At 70.2% G+C, this 11735-nt stretch overlaps 2 protein-coding genes across 2 annotated transcripts in view; both read right to left on the bottom strand.

The window, feature by feature from the left end:
* Nucleotides 1–10896, bottom strand: part of PLEC (plectin) — a 51084-nt gene extending 40188 nt beyond the window's left edge. The window contains 21 exon segments of the mRNA XM_074845960.1: nt 1079–1205; nt 1295–1449; nt 1535–1687; nt 2388–2513; nt 2621–2716; nt 3505–3609; nt 4212–4373; nt 4674–4751; nt 5327–5639; nt 6033–6187; nt 6511–6604; nt 7624–7706; nt 7708–7751; nt 8238–8334; nt 8982–9075; nt 9077–9102; nt 9196–9302; nt 9400–9515; nt 10335–10501; nt 10635–10727; nt 10820–10896. Of these exon segments, the coding sequence (XP_074702061.1) occupies nt 1079–1205; nt 1295–1449; nt 1535–1687; nt 2388–2513; nt 2621–2716; nt 3505–3609; nt 4212–4373; nt 4674–4751; nt 5327–5639; nt 6033–6187; nt 6511–6604; nt 7624–7706; nt 7708–7751; nt 8238–8334; nt 8982–9075; nt 9077–9102; nt 9196–9302; nt 9400–9515; nt 10335–10501; nt 10635–10727; nt 10820–10879 (2451 nt within the window). The 5' untranslated portion in view covers nt 10880–10896.
* A 25-nt stretch (nt 10897–10921) lies between these two features.
* PARP10 (poly(ADP-ribose) polymerase family member 10) overlaps nt 10922–11735 on the bottom strand; it is a 5379-nt gene continuing 4565 nt past the window's right edge. Inside the window, 2 exon segments of the mRNA XM_074845973.1 lie at nt 10922–11266; nt 11353–11591. Of these exon segments, the coding sequence (XP_074702074.1) occupies nt 10922–11266; nt 11353–11591 (584 nt within the window).

Below are 11735 nucleotides of genomic sequence, written 5' to 3' on the forward strand. Positions count from 1 at the left end.
ACACCCCCCCGTGTCTTTGTCGACCCAGGACCTACGGACCAAGCTCGCTGCTCTATGGCACTGGGGCATCCAAGGGTGGGGGTTCCCCTTTTCCTACCCCTCCCCTTTCCTCCTTCCTCGCTCTGCTCTCTCCCTCTTCCTCACAAGTTTTGTACAAAGTGTGATCAGTCGGTTGTTGATGGGTTATTGGGAAAACAATCTCATCGCAGTTATCAGTGGATCCTTGGATCCTTCAAAGTGCCTTCATTCGCTCACAGAAGGTTCCCGGTTGATGGTTACCAAGAAGGTTCTCGGTTGATGGTTACCAGGAAGGTTCTCGGTTGATGGTTGCCAGGAAGGTTCTCGGTTGATGGTTGCCAGGAAGGTTCTCGGTTGATGGTTGCCAGGAAGGTTCTCGGTTGATGGTTACCAAGAAGGTTCTCGGTTGATGGTTGCCAGGAAGGTTCTCAGTTGATGGTTACCAGGAAGGTTCTCGGTTGATGGTTACCCGGAAGGTTCTCGGTTGATGGTTACCAAGAAGGTTCTCGGTTGATGGTTACCAAGAAGGTTCTCGGTTGATGGTTGCCAGGAAGGTTCTCAGTTGATGGTTACCACGAAGGTTCTCGGTTGATGGTTACCAAGAAGGTTCTCGGTTGATGGTTGCCAAGAAGGTTCTCAGTTGATGGTTACCACGAAGGTTCTCGGTTGATGGTTACCAAGAAGGTTCTCGGTTGATGGTTACTAGGAAGGTTCTCAGTTGATGGTTACCAGGAAGGTTCTCGGTTGATGGTTGGCAGGAAGGTTCTTGGTTGATGGTTACTAGGAAGGTTCTCGGTTGATGGTTACTAGGAAGGTTCTCGGTTGATGGTTACTAGGAAGGTTCTCGGTTGATGGTTGCCAAACTCCCTCCAGGAAGTTCTCAATCAATGAAGTCACCACCTGAACTGCCCCTCGGAGCCCCTGTCCCGCCCAGACCCCCCACGGTGACCAGCCCTTCCCGCACACGCCGGCTCTTGGTGAATCCCAAAGAATCCCCCTCCTCCTCGTATCCCACCGCGTGGGCCGAGACCCCCCCAGCCCCTGTCCGGGGGACACTCACAGTGAGGTGGGACCAGGCCTGGATCTGCTGGATGTCACGGGTCAGGTACTGCCAGGCCAGGAGGCTCCTCAAGTCCAAGTGCAGCTGGTGCCAGAGCCCCAGGAGGTGCTGGTGGGCGGCCTCCAGCCTGCGGGGGGGCGGCGTGAGCCGGGGGGGGACCCCGCGGTGGGGCGGATGTTGGGGTGTGGGGTGGGGGGGGGTCCTGTCGCAGCTCACCTGTGCACGGCGTCCAGCGCCTCCTTGTTGGGGGGCGGCAGGAGGAAGCAGACAGAGGGGACGACGGCCTCGCCCCCCCCTGCGCCCGCCACCCGCCACTTGTGGGGCTGCGTGTTGCTGAGCAGGGCACAGGTGTCCCCCTTGTGCACCGTGATCTGGAGCAGGGGGGGACACACGGGGGGTCAGCCCGAGCCGGGGGTGTCCCCTCATGTCCCCCCCCGGCCCGCTCCCCCTCGTTACCTCCATTTGTTTGTAGTCACAGACGGCCTGGATGGGGGGGCGGCCCTGCAGGGGGGTGCCGGGGCTGCGGGGCTTCAGCTGGACGATGGCCTTGGCGCGGCGCGACAGCCCCCCCAGGTGCCCCCCGTAATCCGCCAGCTGCTCCTTCTGCTCCTGAGGGAGACGTGGGGTCAGCGGGGGGCACCCTGCTGGGGGGGGGCAGGGAGGGTGACCTGCTCCCAGGAGTCCTGGGGTGTGGGGAGGGGCAGAGGCACTGCAGAGAGGGTCTGGAGGGGCGGGGGGGGGGGAACTGGGGGGTCGCTGGAGGGAATTGGGGGGGTCACCCCTGCAGAGAGGTCTGCATGGTGTGGGGGTCACTGCAGCAGCGGGGGGTCACCCTGGGGTGCTGAAGAGGGTCTCATGCTTTGCGGGGGTCTCACTCCTGGGGGGTCACCCCAGGGTGCTGCAGAGGGGTGCACATGGTGGGGGTCACCCCTGGGTGCTGCAGTGGGGCTCACGCTTTGGGGGGGTTCACTCCTGGGGGGTCACCCCAGAGTGCTGCAGAGAGGTGAGCATGTGGGGGTGTCACCCCGGCACCCCACAGCTGGGCACACGTGGAGGGGGGGGGTCAGTCCTGGGGGGGGTGTCACTCTTCGGGGGTCACTCTGGGGTCCACAGTGGGGCTCATGCTTTGGGAGGGGTCATCCCTGGAGGGTCACACACTGGGGGGAGTCACCCTGGGGTCTGTAGTGGGGTGGGGGGTCACCCCTAGGTGCTTCAGTGGGGCTTGTGTTTTTGGGGGGGGTCATCCCTGGGGGCTCATGCTTTGGGGGGGTCACACACTGGGGGGGTCACACATTGGGGGGGCCCTCACCACGCAGTCCTGCAGCAGATCCTCCAGGCGTGTGACCGTGACGCTGCGGTCGCACGAGTATTTCTTCTTCATGTTCTCCTGCGTCTTCCGCAGGAACTCCTCGGCCTCCTTCACGTCAGCAAAGAACTGGGGGGGCGGGGAGGGGGGTGCTCAGCCACGGTGGGTGGCTGCGGGGTGGGGGGGGCCCCTCAAACCCCCCCAATCCCCCCCAGTCTCCCCCAATCCCCCCGTACCTGGAAGTAGGCGCTGTTCTCCTTCAGGTGGGCCTCGATGCAGCAGCAGAGCTGGAGCATCCAGCTCCACTGGGTCTGCAGCGCCGCCAGGAACGCCTGCAACGGCACCGGCACGGCACCGGTCACCAACGGCACCGGCACCGGCACCAACACCCCCACCGGCACCAACAACGGCGCCAGCAACAGCCGCAGTCACCAACTGCACCGGCACCGGTCACCAACGGCACCGGCAACAGCACCAGCAATGGCAACAGCCGGAGTCACCAACGGCACCACCAACGGCACCAACACCCACACTGGCACCGCCAATGGCACCGACGACAGCCGGAGTCACCCACAGCACTGCCAGTGGCACCAACACCACCCCTGCCACCAGCATGAGCACCGGCACCAGCACCGGCACTGGGATTGCCACCACCACCACCAGCGCTGCCACCAGCACCAGCACCGGCACCAGCTCTGCCACTGGGATCAGCACTGGCACTGGCGTGGCACCGGCACCGCCACCAGCACCGCCCCTGCCACTGCCACTGCCACTGCAACCGCCCCTGCCACCTCCCCTGCCACCGCCACTGCCACTGCCCCTGCCCCTGCCACTGCCACCAGCACTGCCCCTGCCACCGCCACTACCACCAGCAGTGCCACCGCTGCTTCTACCCACTGCCAGCCCCCACCCAGCCCAGGCAGCTGCCCGCACCGCCCCAACCCCCCACGCGCTGCCCAGTGCCCCACACCACTGCCTGCACTGCCCTGGACCCCAGCCCCCCCCCGGCCCCCCCCATCGCCCCCAGTGCCCCCCCCAGCCACCCCAGCGGCCCCCCCCCGACCCCCCAGCCACGCCTGGCCCCCCCAGACCCCCCCCTGCTCCCCCCAGCCCCCCTCACCTCCAGCGTCTGCCTCCCTGGGTGCTCATCCCGCAGCAGCCGCTCGCCACTGCCCTGCAGCTCCTTGATCCTGCGCTCCCGCAGCTCCAGCTCCCGCATCAGCCCCTGGCACGGCCGGAGAGGGGGGGGTGAGCACCCAGCCCCCCCAGGACCAGCACAGGGCGGGGGGTGTCTGTATGTGTCTGTCTGTGCCCGGGGCTGAGGGCTGGGGATGAGACGAGGCGGGGGGGGGGGGGCGGGGGGATGCTCATGGTTGGGAAAGGGGCGGGGGGCAGTGTTGGGTCCAGACACCCACCACAGGAACCGGGTGGGGGGGGAACTGGGGGGCATGGGTTGGATGGGGGGGCAGGGGTAGGGTCACTGGGGGATGGGGGGGGTGAGGGATGGGGCTGGGGGGTGCTCGGGGAGGGGATACAGGATCTGGGGGTGATTGGGGAGGGGGACATGGAGGCTGGAGGTGTTCAGAGAGGGGGTACAGGGTCTGGGGGTGCTCAGGGGGGGACACGGAGTCTGGGCGTGTTCAGAGAGGGGGTACAGGGTCTGGGGGTGCTCGGGGGGGGGACCTGGGCTCTGGGGATGCTCAGGGAGGGGACACGGGGTCTGGGGGTGCTCAGGGAGGGGATACAGGGTCTGGGGGTGCTTGGGGGGGGACGGGCTCTGGGGGTGCTCAGGGGGGCAGGGGCAGGCCGGAGCCGCTCCCCCCGTACCGAGTAGTTCTCCTTCTTGGCCGCCATGTTGGGGTTGCGGTCGCTCCAGTCGAAGGTCACCTCCTCCTCCTCCTTCTCATTCAGCCACATCAGCTCCTTGGTGGCGGCGCTGACGAAGCCGTGGAGGCTCTCGAGGTGCCGCAGCCGGGACTTGGAGGAGTTCTGGGGAGGGGGCGCGGGGACGGGCTGTGTCCACACCCCCCTCCCACACCTCTGCCCCCATCCTCCTCCCCACGCACCCCCCCCAACATCCTCCTCCCCACATCGCCACCCCCACTCTCTTCCCCACACATCCCCGCCATGTCCTGCATCCTCCTCCCCACACATCTCCCCCCACCCTCCTCCCCACACATTTGTCCCCAACATCCTCTCCCACACACATCTCCCCCCATCCTCCTCCCCCCCACATCCTGCACTCCCCCATCCCCTCCCGTCCCCCCCATTCCATCGACCCCCCCTCACCAGCAGCTTGCCATACTGCAGGTCCAGCTTGCCCAGACACTCCCTGTAGGCGTTGCGGGGGCCGGGGGAGAGCTGGGCCTGGGGGATACGTGTTGTGAGCTCGGGGACCCCCCTCCTGACCCACCTCCCGGCAGCAGCAGCACCCGACCCCCCCTGGAGCACCCCGTCCTCCCAAAGGTACCGGGGACGGACCCCAATGGCGGGGGCAGTGCCTGCTCCCATCACTGCCCCCCCACCCCCGAGCACGGGGGGGAATGAAGATGGGGCAGTGGCGGGGGGCAGCGGGGGGAGGCAGCCCCAGGGTACGAGAGGTGGTGGGGGGCAGTGGGGTGCCCTCGGGGTTCCGTGTCCCCCCACCCGACGGGGCACAGAGGGGCTGCAGAGCCGGTGGGGGCAGAGCTGGGGCTGCGGGGGCTGGGATAGGCTGCTCCCCCCAGAGCCCCCCCCCAGGCTGAGCACAGCCACCGCGACTCGGGGGACCCCAGGAGCAGGGGTGGGGGCAGCCAGGGGGGACTCCAGCAGCAGAAGCCCCGGGCGGACCCCAGGAACAGGAGTGGGGGCAGCCCCAGGGGGACCCCCAGAGGCAGGAGCAGCCCCGAAGGGACCCCGGGAGCAGGGTGATGGCCGGGGGGGCCCTGCGGCGGGCGGCTCACCTCGTCAGCCCGCGCCCGCTCGATCTTGGTGCGGAACTCCTCGATGGAGTGGTGGAGGCCGCGGTGGCTGCCCAGGTGGGACTCGACGGTGGGCAAGTCCATGCCCCACTCGGCCGCCGCCAGCCGCCGCTGGTTCTCCTCCACCCAGGCCAGCAGGTCCTGCAGGTACCGCAGTGTCGCCTCGTCCAGCTCCTGCCGCGGCCGCTGCCCCAGCGGCACCGTCACCGTCACCGCCGCCGCCGGCGCCCCCGACTTCAGCCGCAGGTTGTACTCGGTGCGGATGGCCACCAGCCGCTCGTGCAGGCGGTACACCCTGCGGGGGGGCATGTCGGCGTGGGGGGCACGGGGGGCACAGGGGCTTGGGGGACATGGGGGGGTTGAGGGCACGGGTGGCATGGGGTGTGCAGAGGACACAGGGGCCGTGGGGGACATGGGGGGATCTGGGGACATGGGGGACACAGGGGACATGAGGGGCTTGGGGGTCATGGGGGACACGAGGGGCACAGGGGACTTGGGGACATGGGGGACACAGGGCATTTGGGGACATGGGGGACATGGGGGACACAAGGGGCTTGGGGGACACAAGGGACATGGGGGACACAGGACATGGGCTGGTGCCACAGCCAGGCCAGCGCCAGGGTCCCTGCGTGGGGCCCGCGATGTCGCAGTGCCGGTGGGGGTGGCGGGGGGGGTGGTGGGGCCGTACCTGCGGTACATCTGCTCGCCCTGGGGGTGCCGCCCGTCCTTGAGCGTCTGCACGTCGTTGAAGAGCAGCCGGATCATGGCGTCCGCCTTGTCCAGGTCCCGCTCCACCTCGGCCGCCTTCTGCGGCGCCTTCCCCGCGGTCAGCAGGCGCACGTCCTGCGCGGGGCAGGGCAGGGCAGGGTCAAGGGCAGGGCCAGGGGCAGGGCCAGGGCCAGGGGCAGGGGAAGGGTCAAGGACAGGGGCAGGGTCAAGGGCAGGGCCAGGGGCAAGGGCAGGGCCAGGCGCAGGGCCAGGGGCAGCGGCAGGGTCAAAGGCACAGTCAGGAGCAGGGTCAAGGGCAGGGGGCAGGGTCAAGACCAAGGGCAGGGTCAGGGTCAGGGTCAAGGGCAGGGCCAAGGGCAGGGTCAAGGGCAGGGCCAGCGGCAGGGCCAGGGGCAGGGGCAGGGGCAGGGGCAGGGCCCGCCAGAGCCGCCGCTCACCGCCTGCAGGAGGGTGTCAGCCTGGTTGAGCTGCTCCTCGCAGAGCCCCGACTCCATCTGCAGTTTGGTGACGATGCGCTGCAGCCGCTCCAGCCTGCGGGGACACGGCAGGGACACTGGCACGGGGCACCCATCCTGCCCACGGACCATGTGCTGTGCCACAGGGCACCCATCCTGTCCCTGCACGGCACCAAGCCCACCCCACGCAGCCCCAGATCCTGTCCAGGTGAGGCACAAATCCTGCCCCACGGGGCACAGGATTTTTTCCTATCCCTGTCCAGGATGGGTCCCACCCCACACAGCCCCAATCCTGCCCCACACAGCACCGATCCTGCCCACACAAGGCACAAATCCTGCCCCGTGTGCCACAGGACAGACCCCTGTCCCCGCACAGGATGGGTCCCGCCCCACACAGCCCCGATCCCGTTCAGACAAGACCCAAATCCAGCACAGGACGGGTCCCGTCCCCCGCACCAGCCCAGCTCCTGCCCGTTCCTGGCACCGATCCCAGCCCTGCCCAGCCCCGATCCCGCCCCGTCCAGCCCCTGCGCAGGATGGATCCCGCCCCGCCCCGGCCCTGCACACACAGCGGGGACTCGGGGCCAGTCCCAGCCCCCTGCGCTCCTGGGTCCCGGCCCTGCCCGCGCCAGGAGCCTTGTCCCGCTCCTCATCCCGATTCCCACCCCCGTCCCGCTCCTCATCCTCACCCCGCTCCTGCTCCTCACCCTGCTCCCATCCCACTCCCACTCTCCCATCCCACTCCCCACTCTAATCCCCATCCTGCTCCCTCTCCAGCCCCCCCTGCCCCCTCCTGCCTGCACTGCCAGCCCCGAGCCGAGCCGCGCTGGTGGCCGGCGGCTGTGCTGGCCGGTGGCCGGTGGCCGCGCTGGCTGGTGGCCGCACTGGCTTCCCGGCAGCCGGCAGTGACTCACGCGGTTCCATCGCTGACGGGGCAGGGGGGGCCGGGACACCCCACCCCGGCCCATCCCTGTGGTTTGGCTGCCTGCAGCAGGGAGCGGGTGCCAGCCCAGCTCCGCCCCCCCCCCCCCCACCCGCTGGTGTCCCCCCACAGCCCCCACCACCCTGCGTCCCCCGCCCCGCCCCGGCACTCGCCTCTCGAACTCTGCGCGCAGCAGCTTCTCCCGCTCCAGCACGGCCACGTGCAGCTTCCCCCATTCCTTCTCCACGTCCAGGGGGGTGGTACCCGGGGGGCACCTTCAGCTGCCCCGACTGCACCGCACCTGCGCCCCCCCGGCCCGCATCAGGCCGCCGGCACCGAGACCCCCCAACAGCCGGCGGGGACGGGGCAGGGGGGCAAGCCCCGGCTGCCACGGCTCAGCCGCTCCAGAGGGACACGGCGGGAGCACCGAGGGATGCTGGGGACCCCCAAACCCCTGGGACCCCCAACACCCCAGGACCCCCAGGACAGCCCAGGATACTGGGACCCCGACACCCCCGGCAGCCCCAGCCCCCAGGATTCCAGCCCCTGGGACCCCCAGTTCCCCAGAACCCCCAAGCTCTCAGGATCCCCAGACCCTGGGATCTCAAACTCCAGCAGAACCTCAACTCCCCGGGACCCCCAGGACACCCCAGTTCCCAAGATCCCAGCTCCCCGGAACCCCCAGACCCCCAGGACCCCAGACTCCAGGATCTCAGCCCCCCAGGACCCCCCAGACCCCCCAGGACCCCATCCCCCGGGACCCCCGTCCCCCTGGCGCTGCCGCTCACCTCCAGGGACTGGAAAATGGCCTTGGAGCGGTTCTTGTCGGCCTCCTTGGCCGGCAGCTCCGTCTCCTTGAACTTCAGGAACTGGCGCCAGAGAATCTGCCAAGGAGTTGGGGGGGCTAAGGGGGGGCAGCGTGGACCCCCGGGGTGCCACAACCCCCCCGCCCCGCTGTGGGCACGGCCTGGGACCCCCCCTGCCTGCCTGCCTGCCTGCACCAGCACTGCCTGCACATGGGCTGGGGGGGCGCGGGGGGGCAGCCGGGGCTGGGGAGGGGGGGCAACTCAGGCAATCCCACACACACCCCCCAATTTTCCATGCGTGCAGAGCTGGCGGGGGGGGGGGGGGGGGGAAGGAAGGGGCCGGGCGGGGAGCTGGTGTTTTGGCGTTTGCCACCGGTGACTCATGCGGAGCCTGGAAAGAGTGAGTCAGAGCGGCCCCCCCCGCCCGGGGCACCCCGGCACCACCGCCGGCACCTCCCCGTTGGCACCAGCACCAGCACTGACCCCCCCCACAGCCCCCCCGGGCCGGGCTGCAGGGACCCATCCGGGGCTCAGGGCCAGGCAGGGTCTCCCCGTCCTTCGCTGCGGAGCACCGGGGCCGGCGTGAACCCGCCGCGGCATGAACCAGCCCCCGGCCGGGCTACCGGCCAACTGGGCCATCGCCAAGCACCTCGCCGGGCCCCGTCCCGCCTCACCGGGGCCCTTTCATCCCCTGCCAGCACCGCGGCCCCGTCCCCCCCCCTCACCTCGATCTCCTCGTAGCTGGCGGGGAAGCGGCGCTCCTCGAAGAGGACGGTGTGCTGCCGGATCCACTGCAGCAGCACCGTCACCCACCTCGTAGTACTCCTGCCAGCGCAGCTGCAGCTCCTGCGGGGCGGGGGGCAGAAAAAAACGCATGGGGACGAGCCCCTGGTGCAGGGAGGGGAGGTGGCCGCCCCCCTGGCCCCCCGCACAACTCACATTGGCCTTGACACCATCCTGCACCTCGGGTACGCGCGGCATGGCGTCGTAGAGAGACGAGACGTAGGTGATGATGGATTTCTCGTCCGGCTGCGGCACGTCCACATCTGCACAGAGGGAGGGGGGTGGGTTGGGGGGGGGTCTGGGGGTGTCCCCCCGCTCCCAGCCCCGGGAGACACCGTCCCCTCACAGCCCGGTGGGTACCTTCGGGGTCCAGCAGACGCGTCACCCCCAGGTCCCGCTCGGCCACGGTAAAGGCCTGGTCCAGGTTCTCCAGGTTGCTCTGACGATAAACCCGGTTCATGTCGATCAGCATCGGCCTGCGGGGGGGGGACATGGCTCAGGGGGGGGCCCTCGGGGGACCCCCAGCACCCAGCAGGCGCCGGTTGTTCAGAGAAACCCCAGGGACGGCAGCTCCATGCGCTGCCGGTGCTGCCTGCGCCTCTGCCAAACCCCCCATCTCTCGTGAAACCCCCCTGGCCCCCCCGCCACTGCCTACAGCTCCGCAGGCGCAGGCTGCGCTGGACCGAGTAAAAGGAGCCGCTGAGGCCAGGGGCGGCCGGACACGCCACGACGTCCTCGCAGACCATCACCACCCCGTCCCGCGGCCCCCGCGCCCCTGCGCCGCCGCGGCCGCTCCATGGCGAGACCCCGGGGAGCTCCTGCCGCGGTGGCGGCCGGGCGCAGAGTGCGGCGTGGCTGCGGGTGCCTCCTCCGCACCCCCACCGCCCCGCCCGGGCGCGGCGCCTCTGCACGTCCTCGCACTCCCCAAAACGCCGCGCGGCGAGACCCGCGGGGACCCGCCCCCGCGCCCCGGCACGCCGCGGTGGGCACGGCGCCCGCCGCCCCAGGGAAGGGGGGGGTCTGCGCCCGCCTGCCCGCGCAGGCCGCGGGTCGGGAGGTCGGGGTGGGGGCGGGGGAGCGTGGGAAGGCGGAGGCTCCTCGTGCCGCCCCGGCGCTGCCGGCACAGGCCGATGAGCCGGGACTTGTCGGGAGCACGTGCCTGCCCCGCGCGCGCCATCGCCCTGCGCCGCCTGGGGGGCTGAATCCTGCCGGCACTGGGGCTGGGCACCACGGGGACGGGGCTGGGAGTGCCAGGAAAGGCGAGGGGAGCCCTGACCCGGCCTCACTCCACCTACTTGTGCCGGTGGATGATGGCGTTGAAGAGCCGCCCGTCCCGCCAGCTGGTGGTGAAGTTGTCGCAGCGCAGGCCCTGGTAATCCTCCACCATCCGCTGCGACCAGAGCAGCAGCTTCTCCTTGGCCGTCATGTCCTCCGACTGCCCCGTCACCTGGATGTCCGAAATCTGCCGGGGCAGGGCGGGGAAAGGGAGGGGTCATGCTCCCACCGCAGCCCAAACAAACTGGCACCGGGAGGGCCCCGCGGAAACCACAGATCCTGGCACCCCCTGTGGCTGCGGCGCCGGGCTCGGGGCCCACCTGGAAGTGGAGGATGATGGTCCAGATGAGCCCCAGCGTCAGCTTGGGGTTGCCGTCGGCGATGTCATCGTTGCGGATGTTGACCAGTTTCACCTGCGAGGTGGAGGCAGGCGGCGGCTGCAGGGAGGGCGCGAGGGGGGGTCCCCCATCACGCCAGCAGCGCCGCGACACCCCCCCGATCTCACCTGGCGATGCTTCAGGTAGTTGAGGGCGATCTGCACGTTCTGCAGCTTGTGGAAGCGCATCCGGCCCTTCTCGCGGGGCTGCGGGGAGAGCGGGGGGGGCCGTCAGCCGCCAGCACCCCCACCCCGCCACGGCACTGCCGCCACCCCGCCCCGGCTCGGCACCGGGCACCGCGGCGTGTCCGTGTCCCCCTTCCCACCCCCCCGCACATGCCGATGCCACACGCCCTCGCACTTTGCCCCCGCCGGGGAGGGGCCGTTCGCCGCCAAACCGGCCCCGTCAGGGCCAGGCAGCGCCGGGGCCACTGGCCGCCGCACCAGAGGAAGCCAAGCGCCGGGCGCGGTGTGAGAGCTGCACCCCCGCTCCCCGCGGCGCCCGTCCCAGGGGGGCCGGCACCCCCCAAGGCCACCCCGCTGAGCACCAGCCCCTGCCCCGACGGCAGCAGCTGCCTGTGCAGGCAGGACAGGCAGGAGGAGCGCAGGCACCGGATGCCCCGTCGCCACAGGGAGCTTGTGCCCCCACCCCGGCACCGCACATGGGCACCGCAGCCACCACCGGTGCCAGCCAAGGTGCCACCGCGCCCCGGTTTGGGCATCGCCGGCGCAGGAGGGAGCGGGCAGGAAATCCGCTGCCCGTCCGGCGGGGCCACGGGCAGGAAGCGCTGCCGGGCCGGACAATGGCGAGCGCGGCCGGCCTCACCGCCACATCCCTGCCCCTGCCGCAGCAACCCGGCAGCGCCGCTCCCCCAGCCCTCGCCGGCGGCACGGGGCTCTGCTTACACCCCGCAGCAGCGACCGGGTGCTGGGCAACCCCCCCAAAGCAGGAACTTGCCCACCCCTGCGAGGCCCCAGCTGGGGTCCCCCCGCCCCAGGCAAGCTCCTGCCTGGACAGACCCCCCTGGCCCCGCAGCTGCGGCAA

This window comes from Strix aluco, chromosome 1, assembly GCF_031877795.1.
Source record: "Strix aluco isolate bStrAlu1 chromosome 1, bStrAlu1.hap1, whole genome shotgun sequence".
Lineage (NCBI taxonomy): Eukaryota > Metazoa > Chordata > Aves > Strigiformes > Strigidae > Strix > Strix aluco.